The 15,676-nt window shown below is 44.0% G+C and overlaps 1 protein-coding gene across 9 annotated transcripts in view; it reads right to left on the reverse strand.

Moving 5' to 3' along the window:
* Positions 1–15,676, reverse strand: part of LOC135898354 (neural cell adhesion molecule 2-like) — a 542,388-nt gene that overhangs the window by 14,601 nt on the left and 512,111 nt on the right. For 7 of the 9 annotated variants that reach the window (XM_070537575.1, XM_065427236.2, XM_070537576.1 and 4 more), the window contains 4 exons: positions 8,512–8,622; positions 5,751–5,951; positions 2,655–2,809; positions 1,030–1,174 (listed from right to left, as the gene is read on the reverse strand). In XM_070537575.1, the coding sequence (XP_070393676.1) occupies positions 1,030–1,174; positions 2,655–2,809; positions 5,751–5,951; positions 8,512–8,622 (612 nt within the window). Of the gene's footprint in view, positions 1–1,029; positions 1,175–2,654; positions 2,810–5,750; positions 5,952–8,511; positions 8,623–8,697; positions 8,832–15,676 lie in introns of those variants that run through there. The other 2 variants (XM_070537578.1, XM_070537574.1) reach the window with 2 other exon arrangements.

Consider the following 15,676-nt stretch of genomic DNA (forward strand, 5'->3'; position numbering starts at 1 on the left):
CAGTTACTGTGTTCGCACCTTTACCAACTTCAATAAAGGTCAATGCAATAGTCAAACAGCTTGACCTTCACTAAAGTTCAAACAACTTCACTGTCGTCCCGGCAGGTTAGTCTACCTGCTTTTGATCAACACATTGAATGGTTCACACCATTTCTTGAAGATCCAGAAAAAATCTGCTACTTTTCCTTTCACAGGCACAGACAACGTGGCCGGGTCTGGTTGGATGCGTTTCCACCAAAAAATAGCCTTTCTCTCTGATGATACTTGCTGACAACGAATTACGAGTGCTATCATTCAGTTATTCCATAGGTGGTGAGAGTCAAAGATTTGCTTTCTCCACAATGGATCTCAAGAATGAACAAGTTTACTGCATGTGTCCATGTATTTAGACTTGGACATTGTCACTCAAGTGAGGCAGAAATATTGTTTGAGGTACAGATGTGCGGGAGACATACGACTGGTTGGTCGTTGCAACCTATAAGCTGCAGTGACGCAGCCATCACTGAAAATCCGCGGCCTATGTAAATTCTATTTTGTATCAGCTCAAATATTATGCTTTGCATTAGCCATTGGCATATACTACATATGCTTCTTTGTTTGTGAACCATTCTTTTACTCACGCACCTAAGCGGGCCGTTTTCTACATTCGCATATTAATTTCCGATCACAAACCTCCAAATCAATCCCTACTACAGAATCGTTAAGGCCCTTATATTTGTAATTCGTTCTTGTTTTCTATAACTGAGTTTTCGGTAATAGAACAAAATTTCACTTGTACATATATTATTTAGGCAGAAGGTTAGTGAACCGTATGATCAGTGGTATACAGCATATGCTATCAGCTTACTGAACAATATATTATTCCACACTAACCTCTTGAAATTACAAGCAGATTCAAAGCATTTAAGCAGGTGCAGTTCAGTTAGTGATACACAGGCCTTCAAACTTATTTCGCCCTCTTTAATTTGACGATATTGATCGCGATGAGGAAGACGGAAACGTTCTCTCCAAAAATTGAACTGTACTTACAGAAAACGTCCAGTTTCCAACCTTCCTCAATAGCACTGCCTGGGATGAACTGATTCTCTGCCCGGCACGACAGCACAAGACCATTGTCCTCCGCCCGTGGTGTGAACAGGATCAAGCTCGAGCTGGTGCTGACGCCCTCTTGAACCTGTGTGAGTGAAGTCGGTGAAGCGCTAAGTGCACTGAACGACATTTTACGCTTTCTGCGGTGACCAACAGAGGCTGTAGTTTACTGGGTCAGTTTGTAAATGTCCTATTAATCAGTGAAATTGAGGGTTTACCTTAAATGAACTTATGGCACGGTGCGCTGAACGTTTCTCGCAGCAAGAAAAATACTAGTAAGATCTTGGTTAGTGCTTGTCGGCTCATATAGAACTGAGGTCGAACAGCACCAATAAAACAAAGACACGAAGAAAGAAATGCCACAGAAAAGCGGTTATCTGCAGTATTTGTTCATTCTTATTCTTCTTTTATTCGTGCTGCTCACCCTGAGAGCGATAACGTTTACCATTTGTTAGCCGGTGAACAGCGGTCACCGGAGGAGTATAGAGAAGCACACGTGGCGATATACAGGGTGTCCCACGCACTCGAGCTATACAGTAAAGATATGCAAATACCACGTAGCTGGATAGAACCACGGTAACATTGTTTGCCGTCGCTTGGAGATACTCAGATTATCATTTTTTTTCATTCCGCCTAATTAGATAATGGTCATAATTAAACGACTTCTCAAACAGTATAATTAGATTAAAGCGTCAGTGAGAGAATGGTAGATCAACATGAAATTCTACCGTTATAGCTTTCTGTTTCTTGATACGGGCTGCATAAAAGTGTGTTTCCGGGCGTGAAAACAGCCCGCCAATACACGCAAAGTGCCTCGAGCGGTCAGTCACACGGCCACTCTAAAGCTCTAAAGTAGGATATATATATATATATATATATATATATATATATATATATATATATATATATATATATATATATATATATATATGTATGTATGTATGTATGTATGTATGTATGTATGTATGTATGTGTGCGTGTGCGTGTGCGTGTGTGCGCGTGTGTGCGTGTGTGCGTGTGTGCGTGTGTGCGTGTGTGTGTGTGTGTGTGTGTGTGTGTGTGTGTGTGTGTGTGTGTGTGTGTGTGTGTGTGTGTGTGTGTGTGTGTGTGTGTGTGTGTGTGTGTGTGTGTGTGTGTGTGTGAACGTGAATTTATTTACAGCCAACAGCGACAAATGCAATGATTCTGGGAACGAGAAAAAAGCTCTTTAGAACAGCTTGAGCGGACCTGGCCACCACGCACGCCGCGCAGCCAAAGAAGTTTGATGTAAGGTGCAATGCAGTGTGACAGCCACTAAAACTGAGAGCAACTACAGCCTTTCGTCAAGACGTTCAGAAATTTACTAAAGTGGTTAACAAAACCGAAGTCCGAATCGCACAGTAATTAAAGTAATAATTAAGAGGAAGTCAAAATGGGAGGGATAACTTAAGTCCATAGCATATTTTTGCTTAACGCGTTGATATTATCCAGAGAGCAAGACAGAGTTTAAACATACGATAAACGCACAAACTGAATACGCAAGAAAACTCAGTACTTGGGGAATGAGAGAAAAAAAATCTGAATACCTGGTGTTCTTTGGAAGAGAGAATCTGTTCCCCGCTTTTCCACCAGGTGAGCATCGCCGGAGGCCTGGATCCGCTAGACGAACAAACCAGCTCTATTTCTTTATCGGCCGAAAGCGGTCGCTTCGGTGGCTGGATGGTCACGTCCAGTGGTATCACTGCGGTTGTTGTTAAGTGAAGAATGAGGACAAAGATGGCGAACGGCCAACGTCGCCAACAACAACACTGCATTGTTAATGAGGAGCTGCTTCCCCGAAACATGGGATCAGCCATGCAGTAAATCACAGAGAGAGAGAGAGAAAGAGAAAGAAAGAGGCTACTGCGACGCCGCCAGGTACAAAGCGACTGTTCGTGTACCGAGATCTGCGCTAACAAGCCCTGCTTCAGAATTTGCCTTCTTGGCGAAATAGAAATGCCACAAAACATAAATACACGAGCAGTAATACCACCACGATCGTTGTTCGCGCTTTCAGTATTTGTTTTTGCGGCCCAGGTTCCAGTTGCTGCTTTGAGGCCTAGGAAAAAGATCGCTGTCCGTAGGGTACGAGACTATTACATATTCAGTCTATCGTCCCTAACTAGACAAGGTAAGCACTGTGTTAGTGTATGCGTACAAGGGAGTTATCAGCGTTCTACCTAAAATCAAACAGTACGTGTAGGATGTAATTAAAGCACAGGCTCACACGGCCGAACCCGCTTATTCCCTGGCGCATTTTTACAAAATTCTCCCGGCTTGAGTTAGTGAAAGTTAGGGAGGTACAACCGAAATTCACGTACTTTGGTGAGTGAATAGAACAGCATGGCCTTACTTATTCCCAACTCATTCTATACACCTTTCATCAGATATGGAGGTATTAATTAGCGTTGCAGAGCTCGGGCGCACTAATAAGAATTTTGTGGAGCTGTATACTGGCACGCATGGCGAAAATAACCCCTGCAGATTTTTGTAACATCGCAGTTACCATCCGAATTCCAGGGCACGTTGTTATAGAGACAAAAGCGTTCTGGCACGCCGTGAGCTCATTGTTGCTGTCTCAGAGATTTTTGGCAACAAGATAGAAGATAGAACGCTCCTCATCGCTTCTAAGCACTCAGCCAAGCCACAGTAGGTGCGCAGGCACCGGAAGCAAAACCTTGTGCCTGCGTTATGAAGTTTATTTTAACGCTTGAATATAAGCGCAGAAAGTATCAGACTTCGAGTCAGAATGAGCGACAGACTTTGAAAGCTTTGTGCTACATCGCGTTTATGCGTATTTTTTTTTACTCCTCTACTTCTCTACATTTCAAAAATTTTATTACATCTGTCTGTCTACAATCTTGGATCTCATTTGCTCTCTTACATTTGCACAGTGTAATCAGCCGGTTTTACAGTAGCTAATATCCCAGTCTTTCCCTGTCTTCTTACTCGTCCTCCTCCACACTTATGGATTTCTCCTTAATTCTTTAGAGAACTTTAAAGTTTCTCAGCTTTTACCGGAAAACACACATTATGGTCAGTCACTTTCAACTATGGACGCAAGCTAGTTCATAAGCGTATTTACTTTCCCGCTAGACAGGCCGAGAAAGCGCAGTTGACAAACATTTGATAAATTAATGCGGACATTTCAATATGCCTACAACTTGAAGCTTGTCAAAAATGTGACAAGGTTTATGTCGATACACTGATAATAAAACTACATACTGCTGGCTGTCCTAAAAAATCAAATTCTCAAATAACAGAAATTTGGCAATCTTCCACGACAGAGCCCTTTACCCTACAAACTGCTTATTTTTACCACATGTCATTTTTGACAACCCCGGTATTCCCTAGAAATTTTCTTGCGTTACACTTAATGATAATCTCAGAGAATTTTCCTCGGCATTTGGAGCCGACACTTTCTGCCGCTTCAAGTCACAATAACAGCTTGACTTCATAACTAAATATTGCTTCACTTAGAACCTCAAAACCACGTCCACGCCTGAAGTAAGATCGATGACCCATAATGTATGATGGTATTTGATAGCGTATCGCCATTTGTCTCAGCCATTAGAGAGAGCAACAATCCCTTGAGCAACAAGAAATCATTAAATGATTAATTTTTATATCGAAAACGTATGGCATCCCTCATACTGTAATTATCGAAAGAGTTGACGCAAGCACTCGTTCTCGCCACCTGTCATTATATTAGTTCCCAATGCAGTTCAATGAAATACTTTAAAACGTCACTCAGTGCTTGACTTTAAAAAAATAAATTTGAAATTACAATTCAATGTATTGCGTATAATAAAAATAGCACATATATGAGCATATACAGAAGGTGATAATGTGGTGATGACGGGAAAGTTGCGTGTCCCTACCCGTCTATTCCCAGATGTTTACACGTATCTAAACCATGTAAAACCTGAGCTAGGTAAAAATATAAAGTTTCACTAACCGATTGTCTACAACTTAACGAACAGTTAACTGAGTTCCTAAAAGTAAGGATCACAGACGCCAATAAGGGTTTGTAGTGTTGTGCGTGGGCTAACCGCGTAGACGTCATACGTGACCGCAAATTCCTATAAATGTATAGATCAAGGTATGCAGATCATAAAATTTAAAATCTTTAGCTATAAAGAACAGAATATTTTGCAGAATATTAATGTACCCCACAAAAAAAAAATTTCTTATCTTTATGGACCATTACTCTGGTGGACACAAATTTTTCAAGAGTTTCAATTTTACTACATATTCTTCGTGTGGCTTTATTTCCAAGTTTTTATTATAACTGGCTTTATCAAGTAAACGCTACCAAAAGAGCTTTCAGCAAGGTATACTTTCTGAGCATTTAGGTGTGTTAATCAATATTTGTGTCAAATTGCAGTCGCCATCTGCATGTGAACTTAGTAGAGACGTATCCACATATGCATAGAGTGACATAGGGACGGAAAGGCAGAGAGTTTAATCGAAACGTTACTGGAGAAATAAAAAAGAAAGAATACAAAAGAAAAAAGAAAGCATACTAGAGAGAACCGAAGATGGGTAGTATTTATTGTTCACTCAGAAGAGCTTGGCCTGTTTTCGTTGCTGCAGCAAGAAACAAACAAAAAATCTGTGCGAAAACCCCAAGTCGTACTCACAGTTCATGTCGAGGGTGATGGAGCGCGAAGCGGCCACCGTGACATTGTTGTTGCTGGCCTGGCACGTGAGCACAACCAGGAAGTCGGAGCGGCTCAGCTCGCGTATCTCGAAGCTGTTGTGCACCGCGTCCCCCACAACGGTGTAGTTGTCGTCCACCAGCCGCTTGTCGCGCCACCAGGTGACCACCGGACGAGGCTTGCCTGCGCAGCAGATTCCTCGCTTATTTATTTATTTGAAATACCTTACAGGCCTGTAGGGCATTCTGTAAGAGGGCGTCAAAATACAGTGCATTCAAAATCACAGCCAAAAACAGTGTCAAAACAGGTTCAGTGTCAAACAGCGTCAAGAACAGTGCATGTCCGACCAGAATAAGCAATAGAAGCAAAACAAAGTAGAATACATGGTAAATAAGATCTGAACACATAATCACTGTACAACAGAGAAGACCAAGCGATGTGGAAAAAAACAAGAATGTAGGACAAAGGCGCAAGGCACACGATAGAACAAAACAAAACGAAAAATTTCACGGCACATGGATGAGTGCACAATCCATCAAAGCGTTATAAAGCACGAGTGAGATATGAGCTTAAACATACTAAAAGAAGGCTTCAGTGAAATGTGCACTGAGTTGGCGAAGGAATGTATCAGGATTAGACAGAGAAATGATGTTGTCTGGCGGCTTATTTCATAATCTGATGGCTTGTAGAAGTGCCTACGAATTGAAAGCTAAAGTGTCACCATAGTAAGATCTTGATGAGGGCTAGTTGGTTCATACTTAGAACTGAGGTGAAACAGCGCGAAAAAGACGAGGACACAAGGAAACAAATACATGGATGAGTGCACAATCCATCAAAGCGTGATAAAGCACAGAGCGCTTGTCTGTGGTATTTGTTTCCTTGTGTCCTCGTCTTTTTCGCGCTGTTTCACCTCAGTTCTAAGTATGTCACCATAGATCCGTGTAAAACTCAAATGATTGTGCAATCTTTTGGACGTGTGGGATGGGACATCGGGGTGAAATGAACGATGCAGCACGCATCGGAGTACGAAGCGCACAGGACTCTATCGATTCAAATAGCTTAAGCCGTAGAATCAATATAACGTCAGATGAAGAATATGGCAAATTTATTGCTTATTTTAAAAAAAAAACCTCTCACACTCGTGCTTTCATCCTTGATAATCCTCGTCGGCACTACATTCCTTCTAGGCACGTGATGTTTTTCTAGCAATTTAATGTATATCTATTCACTGCAGTGCCTTAAATGTTTTCCAGCTCTTCCTCCTCGGCAACGATAAACACTCGATTTTTAGCTTCTGAAATGGTGTTTGAATGCTACAAGTTATACATCAAGGTAATACGTAGCACAGCCTCTCATCAGAAGCTGCTGATACGACAGCATCATTCATAGCACGCACTTTACGATGCATGCTTTTGAGGGTCTCGGTGAGGCATCAGTGCTAATCGCAAACTGCTATGACTACCAACGTTTTAAGCCTATGATTGATCCGATATGTATACTTACATATTTACCTACATATTTTGCGCATTTATGTAGCAACTGATTTTAGACAACTTTACAGCTGTATTACATCCAAGTATTCCATGTGTGATTCTGAAATCATTACCATGTGTTCGGTACTATTTGGTCATAACTGGACATTGCGCCGTTAATTATTATCTTCAAAGAAAGGTTTTAAAAATGGCGTGTTGCTTCAGCATACAATAAAAATAGGTTGGGAAAAAGATTTCAAAACGATAAATTATAAGTTATCGTCAAAACCTCAAAGCGCAAATGCATGAATTTACCACGAGAAGAAACAGGGCAACAAGCTAAATCAGCGCTCTATTTTGTTACTCGTGCGGAAGACCGCAAACAAAAAGTTCTTCAAAAATCTCTCACCTAGGAAGAACGATACACCGCAAAATTTGTAAGAGTGCTGCAATGAACATTCTAGAACACCGACAAAACAAATTCCGGAATATCGTTTCAGGTGCATGTGCTCAACAAAATAATATAAATACGAGGGCTGAACATATCCAGGGAAACACCGGGTCATGAAACAGAAGGACCTTGCCCTGGGAACGAGGAGGAAGGAAACCGGGAGCACAGTTTCAAACTTTTTGGAGAGATATCAGCTGACGTGCAATTGAGCAAACATAAACAAACCACCATGGCAAACGATGCCCTCTCGCATTTGCGCCTAAAGCGCCGAGAATGTGGAGTTGATGTGCGCAAAGCGAGGTAGTGCTGGTGTGGAAGAAGTTTAACGATAATCTAGATAGCGGAATTGTGTGGGTTGCAACGCAAAGCACCGTGAGACAGCAACAAGAAATAGTGGTAAATGAACTGGGAGAGGTGGGGAGCTTAGCAGGAAATGAGACATCTGGTCTGCTGCCCTAGACTTGGCGAAGGGCAAGGGAAAAAGAATAACGGAACGAAAAGCGGGTAAAGAAAATTCACAAGCAAAAAAAATACTCTGCAACATATCCGGCAAAAAACAAAAACTGTGCCCACACAAAAATAAAAGAAAGGTAAAACAGGTATGCGAAACCCTGTTCCTGCACCGACGAACCGGAAAGAATGATCAGGAACGTGGGCAAGCAAGGGGTAAAGGCTGTGACGAGTAAACGTCGGAGGGAAAGCATCCATATAGAAGAATCGTAGGGTGCGAGTCGCGGAAGAACAAAAAAAGAAGAGAAACGGTGGTGTGACGTGGCGAGCATCAACATGAAGGCCGAGTGTATTTCTCGGTCCACCTCACCTCCTCGCACTTGGCAGACGAGCCGGAGATTTTCCCCTTCGTTGAAGCGGCCCACGAGCCCCTCCATCCTGCGGCCGTCTTCGTCCACGATGATGGGGTCGCCCGGGGGCACTGCGCAGTAACCGGAATAGAGAGTGGCGCCGAGCGTTAAGCGGGCTCGAGCACGGCTTCGCTGTTCGCGCTCACCTCCCGCCCCGGTAGCGACAGCGGAATGCGGCAACCGAACGCGGCAGCCGAGGGAGACCGCGTCGCCTGGTGATGCTGCTTTTTCGCACCACCGGCCACGCCTCGCAAGCCTGCGAGGCATGCGAGTATGTGTACTCGCTGCCGCGTTCCAGGTTGTCTCGCTAGACCGCACTGCTGGCGCTTCGACCAGTGCGACCTCGAAGCACCTCTGTCACACCCCTCTCGCTCGTGGTTGCAATATCATCGAGGCGGATAACAACAACAAAATATCGCAAAAGAAAAGAAGAGAGAACGAAGAAGAAAAAAATTAGATTACATTTTCCACGTCTTGAAGTAGAACCAATTCTGGACCGCTTTAAAATAAGCACAGCATAGACAAGAAAACAAACAACAGTTCGCTATTTTGAAGAGGCCGACTTGAGTTACAAAGTGGCTCGTTTCATGTGGAGCGTAAGAATAGCGCGCATGTATTGTGGTAAAACTCATACTGGGGTAATCGAATCCGAGAAAAAATATTCGAGGTTCAGCTGCGGTGAGTGCGGCTGCAGCGGTGAATGCGGGTGCAGTAGTGAGTGCTGCTGAAGAGTAAGGTAAAATTTATTGATTCAAACTTTGAAAAGTGCAGTCCTGAGACCATGGTTGAAAACCAATGATACCGCGAATTTCTTTCTTTCTCCGCAGCCTTGGCGTCTAGGCGGAAGTCAGGTGATGCAGTCGACGAGCGAAGGCTCCATCAAAACATTGTCTTCGAAGGAATGGCACGTTGCAAAACTGGGCAAAGAAAAAGAAATCTTTCGATGCAACAGTTTTCACATTTTTAGTCGCTATTGTACGTATACAAACCATCATGCGCATCCGGTTTCTTGTAGATGTGTGCGACAAACTAACAAATAGTACAACACCAATAAATTCTCCATGCCATGAGAAAAATAACATCTGAATCGGCAATGGGTGTTTGAGACCGGATTGCATTTGCGCTGCTCAGCACGAGGTCACGGGATCAAATCCCGGCCACGGCAGAGAGAGAGAGAGAGAAACAACTTTATTGAGCCGAGCTCGACATCTTCTTAGACGCCGTCAATGGAAGTGGTTCCCTCTTCACGGGACCCATATGCTTCCCTAGCCGCCTGGCCCCTGGAGATCAGGACGAGCTGGTCTTCCAGGGCGGTGCTGGTTAGCAAGGTCTCCCATCGCTCGGTAAGGGTGGATGAGGCATGGAGTAGGGTAGTGGGGCAGTTAAGAGGTGGGGGGATCGCCTTGATGAAATTGCATACTCCAATGACGTGTTGGAGCGTGCCTAAATGAGTTTTGCAGAAGGTACAATCCTTCTCGTACCTTTCCGGGTACATCTTGTTTTGAAGGTAAGGGTGCGGGAAGGATCCTGCCTGTATTTGCCTGTAGATCGCTTGCTGTTCTCTGCTAAGCGATTTGTGAGGATCGGGGTAACGGCGCCTCTCCGTCTTATAATGGTTCGTAATGTCTCTGTAAGTAAATATGGACTGTGGCTCATCTTCCTCAACCCGGTGTTCCATCTCTCGGGAGAACTGGTGGGCAAGTTCGTTGCCCTCCAGCCCAGAGTGAGCCGGTGTCCATATTAACTCAACTTTCCTTTCAGGTACGTCGCGTTTACTTTGGAGAATATCTAGTGCCGCAAGAGACACCCACCCCTTCCTGTAGTTGTTATACGCCTTTTGCGAGTCGGTGACAATTCTTCCCACCTTGGGCTGCGCGAGTGCTAGCGCTATAGCGGCCTCTTCTGCCACCTCTGGAAAAGACGTCTTGATGGAGGCGCAGGTTACGAGCACATCCAGCGTCGTAACTGCCAGCGTTGCTTTCCATGAAAACTTGGGTAACGAAGCGTCTGTGAAGAGAGTGACCCCCTCTTCCTCTTCTACTATTTGACCCAAAGTCTCCGTCAAGGCCGCTATACGAGCTGCTCTGCGGCCGTCGTTACGACCCGACCTCATGTTTCTAGGCAGTGGCTTACTGTGGATTTTATGCACCCACAACACGGCCACGGCAGCCGCATTTCGATGGTGGCGAAATGCAAGAACGCACGTGTCCCGTACACTGGGGGCACGTTGAGATACCCCGATGGTCAGAATGAATCCGGAGTCCCCCCACTATGACCTGCCCTATAATCAAATCGTTGGTTTGGCACGTAAGACCACATAATTCAATTCGATTAAATTCAACACAGGACTGCATGTGTTAAATATTGAGCAAAAGAATACACAAATGTCTGCAGTGATCGATTACATATGCACTTATTTCGTTATCTCTGAAGAAACAGTCAATTCACAAAGAACATGATTAGATGTGTCAGAACGAACGCTCTAGTCAACATATCATTATTTAGACGAAACAGCAAGCACAAGGCAGACTGTCCCTAACTGGCAGTTGTTGTTGTTGTTGTTGTTGTTGTTGTTGTTGTCGTTGTTGTTGTTGTTGTTGTTGTTGTTGTTGTTGTTGTTGTTGTTGTTGTTGTTGTTGTTGTTGTTGTTGTTGTTGTTGTTGTTGTTGTTGTTGTTGTTGTTGTTGTTGTTGTTGTTGTTGTTGTTGTTGTTTCACTAGAATAGCACCTTGGGCTTGTTGGTTTTCCATCCTGCTGTTAACAGCGCAGGAGCAGGCTAACAGGAATCTAGGCATCCATGTCAGGGATTGCCTCTCAAAAGGTTGCGCCGCAGAATTCAGACACTGGGAAGTGCTGAAGAAACACAATGACCAGCTGGTCCGGGATATAAATGAGGCAGGCGAGATTACCAGACTTGATGACCAATGTGTTAGCACGCCGTCCTTGCTACTGACATAAAAAGTACTTGAGCTTTTGCATGTGCAACCACTATTTTGAGTGCAAAAAAGAAAAAGTGTATGTTTCACATGATGTGCGATCGCGTGACTGCGACACGTGTGGGCAATAGTAAAAAAAAACAAACAGCGCTTGTGGTGTCTTCTTGTCTCGTCTCTTGTCTATATTTTGCGCTGTTAACAGCAGGTTGTTGTTGTTGTTGTTGTTGTTGTTGTTGTTGTTGTTGTTGTTGTTGTTGTTGTTGTTGTTGTTGTTGTTGTTGTTGTTGTTGTTGTTGTTGTTTTAAACCCAACAAGGTGAACCACCTATGTAGGTCTAAGCAAGGACAAAACCGAGCACTAGCTACATAAGCTGAAGATGCCAGTCTCAAAGGAGAATTAGTTTCTCTTGCGGAAATTACTGAAGATTTCTCTCCAAATCACTTCGAGCACGAAGACATAATGGAAGTGCAATACGAAAGCTTAGACGAAAAGCGAAAATAAATGTCCGTGACACTACTTTTTTTTTCTTTTCATTGCCATGACAAAAACAGAAAATAAGCAAATCGTCAGTCTCTTTGGCAAGCTTTGTCGTAATATCTGTCACTTTCTCTTAGCTGATAGCTGGGCTTTTTTTTTTTTTGCTGCTGCTCTTTCTTCGACTTTTATTTTTATTTTACCGCACGGACGCCTCTCGCATAGATATGCAGCCCGGTACGCCACACAACGGCAGCGAGGTCGACAGCGAGAGTGCGTCGACGCAACCGTGCGCGCTGCTGCCCGTATCTTAGTCCTCCTGGTCCTAGGCAGACGCTGAAAAACAGCCGTTGGCTGTGACCCTGGACTGGCGCTTCGCTCTCGATGACGCCTTTATCCGTCGCTCTCGTATTCCGGGCACGATCTCAAACAAGCGCAGAGAAGCTCGCGGCGGGTATGCCAAACTAGACTGCGTATTATTGCAACTCACCCACGCGGCTGCATATAAATGGGCGGAGAGGAGCCGACGAGTTCGGGCCCAACGAGCTCGGGAGGGCAATTGTGCCGCGAGGTTGGAACCGTCCAAGCGGCTTCGCACGCCCGCTGGGCGAATCTTTCCGCGGCCAAGCCCTTTTCGCTGTGACATATGCATTCGCCTGCAAAGGCTGTGCGGGTCGTAACAGAACGACTGCATAGCGTAGACCTACGGCGCTGCGGAGCGTTGCATTTGGAATGTGCGTGACTCGCTGTTCCCTTTACAGAACAAAAAAAAAACTTTTTCATCCATAATTACACTAGTGATCATTTTGTTCTATTCCTTTATGAATTGGTCGACGTATGGAGACCGAGGAACGAAATATCCTGACAACTTCATTGATCTATAACAACGCTTGAAATGAGTATTAATAATCATAGCAAAGATAAAACTAAATAACTACATAACTGTTTAGTTGCAGTAGTTATGCGACCCATCTTGACATGTAAGAAGGTTCGTGCTAGTGGAACAAACTTTGGGTTGTGAGCAATGGAATAGCAGTTATACCCATAATCAAAACAGGCATTGTGCACATCAAAAACCAGCGTCTCTAGTGCCCGCGAACTCGAAACAAACGCGGTTTACGTGTTAGATGGTCTTACCTAACCCAATACACAGGCAATCAACCGGAATGGTCTGGAGAATATTTGAAGCGACCCGCTGAACATCACACACATGTGGTGCATGTTGTTGTCCATGGGAATCTGTTCCAAATTCGATGTGATGTTTAAAAGGAACCAATGAAAAATTCTAGACTAGTACTCAGCCGCCACTTTAGCACACAGAAAAACAATTTGCGATACTTAGTAACATTTTTCGAGGTGTCTCAAAGGTTTTTCAAAGCTCAAGGATGGAAAGAAATAACCAAGAATTCCGGCAGATCCTCTCTCACGTTGAAAACGTTGACGTCAATGCGCGTATTATTGCAGCAATGTGGGGACACACAATATTTCCAACGCAGAGGCGCGTCACGTATGAGCTGTGCATGCAGCCCACTTCCTCTCTCACATTTTCGTTTCAACAAGCTGCACCATCCAGCGGTGGCGCCGTAGGGAGCGGGCGAGGCGCGTGTGTGAATACATGTTCAGACAAGGTTGTCTTAATCTCTAGGAGGCGGATTCGATTCCGCTCGTCACCGGAGAGATTATAAATGGTTTTCTTCTTGTCATCGAAGAGTGGCACATACCCTATGACATGTGCCCAGTGACCAAAATTGGTGTCAAAGAGGTTCATTGAAGAACAGCGCGTGCCCTGTCGCACGTACCCAGTGAGCAAAGTTGGTCCATAGGTTGGTTGCGAACCGGGTTATCTCTCCAGAGGAGTCCAATACTCTACCCATTGGAGCATGGACTACCGAGTCTCCGAAATTGGCAGGAAAATGGTTAGGGACCCAGCACAACGGAAACATAAGGATTCCGCTTTCTATTCGTCGAAGCAGTGAGACTCGAAAGTCGCTGGAGCGTTAGAAAGCTGTAAATGTACCTTAGTGCCGAACAAAGATACTGAAGGGGAGGATTTCACGTTTTTAGATGATTTTGTTTGGCTTGGAGGTATGCGGAAATTTCTCATTCGCGCTACTTCGGCATGCCCGCGAGTTTCACGATACAATCATCCACGTCCTCTTATTTCGTATTCACGAATGTGGCACGCACTTCCGCGTTCTCGTGCAACGCATGCCCATGAAGTGGAAATCGACCCACCAGGTGTGGCGGGCACTGTTTGGCGTGCGGAAACGCCAACGCGCACGAAACACAAATGCGGGAATACGTATGCTACTCCAATCGCTAGAGAATATTTTGTGGTGTGTATTTTATATCAGAATAAATCATTCTGAACAACGACATAGGACAACCATACTACCGAATGTTCAAAATTGAGCTTTGTGGTTTTCTCATAGTTAAGTACTGGCAGGCACGCGAACACCACCTGTGCAAATGAGTTATGCGGCCAAGGGGACACAAAGTGAGATGATAATTATCGATGTCAGCAGCCGAATTAAGTAAAACAGAAATAATTGACTTTTTAATGACTGAAGTAAGCGTGTATGTTTGCATTCAAAAGTTGGAGGCAGTCGTGTTTCTACAGTTTCAATTGGACTAATTCTTCTAGTATGCCTGTGCTCCGAGATATTGAAGTTTTAATTGTCGTTCGCATGAAGACGCATGCAAGAGAGGGAGAATCGGGGCAAAGCTCCTCCCTGATGTGACGCGGCTGTTGCGTGCGGCATTTAATCTTTAAACAGGGCGGAGCCTCATAAGCAAAGATAACTGTACCCCTATATCTACTTTTCTATTCTTTTTTTCTCTTTTTGAACGGTTGCTGAACCACCTCTTAGCGCCAAAATTGAAAGCACAAGCCACTTTAAAGCCCCAATTACCAATACAATACGCATGAGTGAGGACGGCTATGCACTTTGTTTGATGCATGGAAGCTGAAAATTTAAGAGGTAAAGCAGGATGAAAATTCATAGCGCCAACCTACTACTAAAGCGTAGAAATCAATGTGGGATAATCTTTTTTTAGATATATTCTGAATTCTCTTCGAATGGACACGGTAAAAAAGTACTCTTACAAAAAAAATAATTATCATACTGGATATAATATTTCCGCTGCACGTCTCAGAATGACAATCTTTTCTAGGTATAAGGCACTTAGGCCACCATAAATGCCTACGCCTACATCTATAACTAATGAAAAAATTTATTTACTTAAGTCAAACTGATTATTGTGTTCCTAAAGAATCCATACACATGAAGTGGCATGGTGATAATCTTCATTTTGCTATTTCCACTGAGCTAGACTAACAACGGCTTAACAACTTAACAAGGAAGGGTAGAGTTGTTTGTACCATTGTTAACGAAGCGAAAAAGAAAAAGAAGTTGCAGGAGCTTCTTTGGAAATGGCAATGTTCACCGAACTTGGGCGTCCAGTAAGCTCACTCAGTTGCGCACTGGCCACCTTGGAAAGTAGATTCTAACCCCCGTATTCAGAAATGCATCTTAACTTGAAGCCCACACTTGACTTGATTTAAATGACACCTGTCGTGAACCCGCCAAAGGAAGCGCAATGAGAGTCTCGGGCGCGTTTCGTCGAACATCTTGAAAATTAATATAGCGAAACTGGTGCCATCCGGAGAATTCGTTTTAAGTGGATACGCCTTGCGAAATAACCGGCTATAATT

Source organism: Dermacentor albipictus, chromosome 4 (assembly GCF_038994185.2).
Source record: "Dermacentor albipictus isolate Rhodes 1998 colony chromosome 4, USDA_Dalb.pri_finalv2, whole genome shotgun sequence".
In the NCBI taxonomy this organism is placed as follows: domain Eukaryota; kingdom Metazoa; phylum Arthropoda; class Arachnida; order Ixodida; family Ixodidae; genus Dermacentor; species Dermacentor albipictus.